General features: G+C 33.3%; 1 protein-coding gene and 1 long non-coding RNA gene across 2 annotated transcripts in view; one reads left to right on the plus strand and one right to left on the minus strand.

Annotated features, from left to right (window-relative positions):
- Positions 1-2624: 2624 nt before the first annotated feature.
- On the plus strand, positions 2625-4011 carry LOC18055912. The gene is made up of 4 exons (XR_002903979.1): positions 2625-2684; positions 2792-2888; positions 3351-3401; positions 3872-4011. It is a non-coding gene; the product is annotated as an uncharacterized LOC18055912 (long non-coding RNA).
- Positions 4012-4877: 866 nt separating this feature from the next.
- The window catches only part of LOC18055914 (LRR receptor-like serine/threonine-protein kinase ERECTA), a 7629-nt gene continuing 4920 nt past the window's right edge, over positions 4878-7586 (minus strand). The window contains 5 exon segments of the mRNA XM_006452924.2: positions 4878-5347; positions 5566-5936; positions 6043-6390; positions 7290-7400; positions 7403-7479. Of these exon segments, the coding sequence (XP_006452987.2) occupies positions 4976-5347; positions 5566-5936; positions 6043-6390; positions 7290-7400; positions 7403-7479 (1279 nt within the window). The 3' untranslated portion in view covers positions 4878-4975.

The raw sequence follows: 7586 nt of genomic DNA on the forward strand, positions 1-7586 counted from the left end.
TTGCTGATAAAGCGAAATTGCTCTAAAATGTCCGCACTCCCTGGCGAGGGGGCCGAGCAAATTGTGAGTTTGTGAGTGACGGGGCATCGTACAAGTTACGACACAACGGTAATACTACTAATCGAGAGCATCGCGGCATCGCCCGCTCCAAAGCATTTTATGGGTAGCAAAAATTGATTTATATGTAGAAATTAATTTTAAGAATGGTAAAAGAAAAAAAAAAGGTACAGACGCAAGAAGCCCGCGAAGCACAGAGATTAAACCCAATGAATAGTCCAATCCGAAAAATCTCTCAGCTGACCATCCAATCATTCACGTGAGAGTGGAGCATTTAACACATTTCTAAAATCCTTATAACATCCTTTCTAAATTTTATTTCTTAAAATACTCTTAACTCAATTTACAAAATACTAATCATGCATTGAAATCAAACATCTGCCATAGAACTTTTCTCTAAAAGAATATTTCTTTTAAGTTTTAATTTATAAAATACATAAAAATCTTAAAATCCTAAATTATTTTATTCTTATTATATAGTTCTTCCAAGTAATTTAAAATATAAATATTATATTATAAAATGAAATTTTCATTTAAGTGTTTAGCTAAATTTTCATTTAAAATAAGAAATGAATTATTAAGTTTTTATTTATAAAATGCATAAATATCTCAAAATCTTAAAATCTTAAAATATTTTATTCGTATTGTTTAGTTTTTTTCCCAATTAAATAATCAATTTCCATTTAAAATAAGAAATTAATTAATTTATCTTTGTTTGTTTAAGTAATTCAATTAAAAGGGAGTTTTATAAAGAATTTTGAAGGGTGTCGAAAGCCTTACTTTTCACGTAAATATGCTACATACCGAAATGGGTCTCTAATATATATGTGGGCTCGGCCCACTTTTTAAGTATCTCGTCTAATACTTCAACTCAGCTCATTTTAAAATAGAGAATTTAGAACGTGCCAATTAATCATTATGGATGTGTTCAACAAAGGTTGCAAAATATATGAGAAATGTTACACTTATAAAATTGAGATACAAGAATGGGTAAATAGGTTTAGGGCACATTTCAATCTCTCTTCTGCTTTTCAAGTACAAGTTGCAATGATTTTTCTTTTTTTTCTTTTTTTTTTCTTTAAGGAAAAAAGGAAGAAGAAATAATAAGAAGCTCTGGGGAGCCTACGTGTGAATGAGATTTGAAAATATTACAATCGATTGGTCAATTTGTTTCTCAACATAAATAACGTCAATGGCAAGATTATATATGGAAACCTAGAGATATCTTAAACTTAATTGTAAAGGATTCTCCTCATAATCATTTCTTGTCTTCTTACTGCATCCATTAATTAAACTACCATACTTTCAAAATCATGCATGCATGTACCAAGTTTTTGTTGTCTTTCTTATTGCTTCCTCTGAGGGAAAAAAGGGTCTTATTTTTGTTTCAACTTATAAAAAAGAAAAAAGTCACTTAGAATAGCCAGCCAGCTCTAAGAAAGAGAGCGAAATCAAGAAGATGGGAAGAAGGAAGTTGAAAATTAGGAGATTGGAGAGCATGAAGGCAAGGCAAACAAAATATTCAAAGAGAAAAATCGGCATTCTCAAAAAAGCTAGAGAATTGGCTGTGCTTTGTGACACTGATCTTGCCCTTTTAATGTTCTCTCCCACCGGAAAGCCTTCTCTATGTGTTGGCCAGAACAAGTCATTCCAATATTACTTTCATCTTCTTCTTCTTGTTATTATTATTATTTTCCCCTTTTTGCAGGTTATTTGGTTTGTTTATTTGCTTATTTATTTTTTTAATTATTGCAGGGATTTAAGCACGGTGTTGGAGAGGCTGGCAAAAATGTCTGTTGACGATCGTGAAGAAAGGTGACGATAATATTAATTTCAATGGTGCTTTAATTTATAACTAATTTTTCTTTTCTGAACAATACTGTCTCTTTTTTTTTTTTTTCTTTGGGTATGATTATGCCGGATCCGCTCTAAGGTAGAGCACTATTTCATAACCACGCAATTAAAGTTATAATGAATTTTTTTATTATTTATCACTTTACGTGTATGGTTGTAATACGTGCTTTATCTTAGAGCAGATGCAAGACAACCATAACCCTTTTCTTTTTTTGTGATTACAATTCATGCATTAACTAAACTTTGATTGCACGTTTGATTGTTACCAGGAGAGGCTACACGATGAAGGTGACATCAAATTCATTGTCCTTTGTATTTCAGAAATACACACACAAAATAATATTCCCTTTTATTTGGTGAACGTTTATGTATGCTGTTGTGTTCCACCCCAAATAATATTTCCTTTTTATTGTTATTTTCTTACATCACGAAGTTATTGAAGAAAATATATGCTAATTCAGAGGTTGATCCAAGAAATTTCTCCCTTGACAGGTACATGTATAATATAGATTTTTTATCTTATAATATGATTTCAATTCCCTTCCTAATTACTCATGCATATGCACTGATCCATCAACTTACCTTAACTTAATTTTTTTTTTCTATTTATTACAGAAACGATGCACTCAAGGTACGGCCCTTAATCTAAATTAATTTCAGGTCCAAATATTCATTTTGGTAATATCATTAATACGTGAGTCATTTGCACAGTTGCAACAAGATCAACTGAGGGAGCTCAAAGATAAGCTTGCTGAGAAAACCAAAATACTGAGGTTAATTTTTGTTCCCACATATTTTTAATTTCTCAAATCTAGATGCCCATTATTTAACTTTGATGATGTTTATTATTACTGATATATAATATATAATCCTTTTTCAGGGAATGGAAGAATCCCCATAATGTTAAGGACATTGCTCAAATTCATATTATGGAGGAGCATCTCGTTGGATCTCTTCTCAAAATCAGAAACAAAAAGGTACTTCTCATTTCAATAAATACTCACTGAGGTAATAACATCCGGGTTCCTAATTTTTTTATATTTTTTTCAAATAAGGATATAGCTTGTTCATTGTACCAAAATAGGTCCCCAACTCTTGTTAAAATGATTGAAATAAGCTTTAATATTTCGTTAGGTAGTCTGAAACCATGATGCTATTTTTTTTTTTTTTTCAAAAAATCAACAATTAAATATTATTTTAGTAATTTAATAGGGGTTAGCGATCCATTTGATAAATGAACAAACTATTTTCTTATTTGAGAGAAAATAGAAAATGAGGGGTCCAGATGTTATTACACCAATACTCTTTTCGATTATCAAAACGATTTTTGTTAATGATATACACAATTGACCTATTAAAGGTAAGTTAAGCTTTATGTAAAGTAGGAAATTTTTAATTATTTGACAAACTTGAGCTGTATGTGCTGAATGGAATTCCAGAGGCAACTGGTACAGGAGCAGCAGCAACAAAGGCATGAAGCCTCTGATCAGGTAAATTTCCCTCATTATTTTTCTAAATTTTACAAAAAAAAATGCAGCCTATATTAACATTTTTGTAATGTTATGGATGTTACTTAGGTCCCGTTTGAGATTGAGGTGCTGTATCTTTTAAGTTACAACTGCTGTGGAAAAAAAAACTGTAATTATTAAATAAAAATTAATAATATGTAGTAAGTATAAATTTAAAATAATAATTTTGATAAAATTATTAAAGATATAATAGATTTTTCATTATACAAGTGATAAATTATATTAACATAGCTTAAAATGTAAACAGTTAGTATTTATCAAACACTTTAGTGCTGTAGCTTTTAAGCTACAATTGCCCAACTTCAATCTCAAATGCACTCTTAGTTTAACTGGTAAAATTTTTTAAGATGATACACGAGATTTGGAGTTCGAAATAATTATCATTCTTATGTTGTACGAATCTTCTGAAAGTTGATATTAACTTTGTGTAGGCAACTTGTGACCCGCAGAGATAGAGAGCATTCTTTCAGAGTAATGAACTTGCTGATCAAGCAGCTTGATGGTACTTGAATATGAAACTCCCCTTTATGTCGTATCATCGTTAATCCTTTTCAAGATAATTAACATGTGAAGTGGGCTTTGCATTATCATCATTCATGGTTTCTGAGTGAAATAGAAGTAACAATCTCAGTATGCATTGACTCTATATTTCAAACTTTAACTTTGAATTTTGGGTTCTTGAATCTTGATATGTTGCTTTCTTCATTGGATCATTCTGACTATGTAGTGTGGCCGAAGAGTGATTTTTAATCGTTAAATCTTGATGAAATTTCGTTAAATAGTGTCCTCAATCTTCGGGCAGGACTAGGCAATAATCGCGCGGATTTTTGCCATCCCGAGGATTTATATTCCCAGATGAAAAATGTCAAAAGGAAGAGGCCGAAAGGTAATTCAAGTTCTCCAAGACGAGGCACAAAGCTCAAAGCTGTGTAACTCATCTTTTGCAAAACAATAAGCAATAGCCCACATAAATATTTTTTGACATAAATTGATTCAGATCATGTTCATGACCCAACACAACCACACAGGCAGGGCAATCAATCTACTGGGAACTACCAACAACATTCAAACAGATGGACTGACACAGGCTGCATGCAGCCGCAGCCCAGCTATCAGAGCTGCTCAGTCCTTGGTGCATTATTGATTGTGGTCAGTGGTCACGCATACCATTGCATATTGCGCAGCTGGGCTGACCCCACCAAAATCAGAGGGTCCAACCACGTGGACCCCACCAAAATCAGAGGGTCCAACAATGTAAACCCCACCAAGCCGGATAGCCCACCCACACCATTTGAGCCATTGGTCCCATTACTAACAAAATTTCCAAAATTACTACCATAAATTTTACATAGTACTACAACATACATATATGAATTTCTGGTACTAGCAACTTTTACTATCTATAGGTAAAAGAGGTTCCATCTTTCTTGCCTTTGCTTTTTTTTTTCTCAGCTACAATATCCGATTCTGGCCCCCAAATCTTATGAACAATATTCCCCATTAAATGATATCTTCCACTAACATCCTTCTTACCTTCACTCACTGTTCTGAGATATTACTTCCCCAAACTTGAGGAAAAGTTGAGCATCTGAGGTGCTCATTGATGGACAGTTCAGCATGTGTGGAGTCTTTAGATTTGCATACTCATCCTTGTAGCAAGGTACTTTGGCTGATGACAGTAGGGCAGATGGGATTGAAGTTGGTTGTTTTTGTGGTTCAGGAGCAGGAACAAGACTTCCAAGAACACGACTAACTTCATGCATGGTAGGCCTGTCTGTTGGTTGCCTCTTTGAGCATAGAAGGGCTAGCTGAAATACTTTCTTCACTGCTCCAAGATCCTTGCAAGTTGCACTGATCTCAGGATCAACTGTTTCCATGACGTCATTGTTGGCTGTCTTCGATAAAATCTGATTCACAAACCTTAAAAGTTGTGAGAAACTAATAAACAACCCAATCTAGTTCTACAACTAATAAAAATAAAATAAAATCAACGGAAAAAAGCATTGAGTCATAACATGTCCGATTTGAAGGGGAATCAAGATTAATGTTATAAACTAGCCCATTATCTTTCCTGAAAGTTCACCACTACATTTCAAAAGATATTTGAGATTGAATAAAGACAAACCAGGTGATGAAGATTGCATTCGTTATCCACAGCTTTTCTTCCAGTAAGCAACTCAAGTAGAACAATCCCAAAGCTGTACACATCAGATTTCTCAGTCAGGCGAGAAGTTCGGGCATATTCAGGGTCTATGTAACCAATGGTTCCCATGATGTAAGTAGATGTATACGACTTGGACACACATAAACTTTTGGCAATTCCAAAATCTGTGAGATGGGCTTCAAAATCCTTGTCCAATAGAATATTAGAGGACTTCACATCCCGGTGGATGATTCGAGGACTACAATCATGGTGTAAATACGCTAGCCCTTGTGCAGCTCCTAGTGCTATTTTCAGTCGAGTGTCCCAGTCAAGCTTTTTCTTTTTTGTTGGACCTGAGATACCAAAATGCATAAGACTTCGGTATTCAAAGAAAACAATTTAAGCTCTGCAACACAGACACGCATGGCAACTCATCATTCTGGAAATGCTGTAACTTACCATGAAGAATATCCCAAAGACTACCATTTTCCATAAAATCATAGAAGAGAAGGTTCCCTGAGGAGGACAACGAGTATCCTTGGAGGCTGACCAGATTTCGGTGCTTGATGCTCCCAACCGTCTCAAGCTCTGTCTCAAATTCCTTCAAGCACTGTGGATAGTGAGAGTAAAGTCGCTTGATAGCCACTGGCTTACAATTTTTAAGAACACACTTGTACACTGTACTCGATGCCCCATAACCAATTATGTACTTCTCACTCAAATTCTCGGTCATCCTCATAATGTCTTCATACACATGAAGTGCCATGTTCATGTGAAGGATCACTAACTTTGGAGTTGAGTAATTAACTGTTGTTTAACAAGTGCAAAAGAATTAGCAAATGCGACAATTTTGAACAGGCAAAATGACCAAACATCTCCACAGTCTATAAATAAGATGTGATCATCTTTCACTCTGCCATGTTTCGTAGTTAGCACCATCGCATAAACCACCTGATTTTTCTCTCTCTGTTATTTTTTTTTTTTTTGGCTATAAGGATTACCAGTTAATTATACAAAAAATTCTATAGTCATATTGTTGGGACCAATATGACTGTATAGAATTAACTTTATAACTATGAGGAGGTTACAACTTAAAGAATTTTAGTTACAAAAATTATTGTTTTGACTTGGTTATCCTTAGTGTAACTGGCATAGAGGTAAAGTATATGCTACATTGACATTAATTAATGAAGCATGTCAAATCTATTGTATATAAATTGATAAAAAAACAAAAATAGTTTCAAAAAATTAATTTATATATCTATCATCTATATAGTGTTGAGAATATGCAAAGCCATCTTATTAAAATTCTAAAGAATAATAGATTATTGTCCCAAACAACTTTTAGAAAAAATATCTTATTCCATCTTAAACCTTTAATATAACATAGTATATAGACAATTATTATTATGTGGAGGAAAGTTCCTTAAGACGGGATCTAGAAAAGTTATAACTTATCACAATGTAGAGTTTATTCTTATTTATAACCGGCCCAAATTGGGATCAGAATTTTTTATGACCATGTAAGTTATTCTTATATAGAGTATTACGATAGAGAGGTTTTACTATAGATAGGTTAACCTAAATAAAATTTGTTGAGTTTTTCTAATCGGTAACTTGAATAAGTAGTTAATGATAGGTAAACCATCTGCTGTCAAAGTAAAATAAGTAGGACTTTATTAACTTTATTAAAAAGGAGAAGGCACCTGGTTTGTCAAGTGCTCCATCTGGAAAATGAGTAGGATTGTGTGGTCGGCATGCTGCCACCAGGATCATGATAAGAATTACAAGTGCACCGAAAGCAATTCCGAAAATACCGCTTTAAAAATTGTAACTGCATTGGAAACTTTAACACCAGTATAGAATTAAGTATTTCCATTCCCCAAGAAGAATACAATGTCAAAAGTTCTAAACCAATTAACTCTCTACAGCATATTTTTAATTTGCCCAGTTTTCTTAAAATTGTATTAAAACAATTATAACTTAATCCTGAAATCAAAATC

This window comes from Citrus clementina, unplaced genomic scaffold (assembly GCF_000493195.1).
Source record: "Citrus clementina cultivar Clemenules unplaced genomic scaffold, Citrus_clementina_v1.0 scaffold_1, whole genome shotgun sequence".
Taxonomy (NCBI): Eukaryota; Viridiplantae; Streptophyta; class Magnoliopsida; order Sapindales; family Rutaceae; genus Citrus; species Citrus x clementina.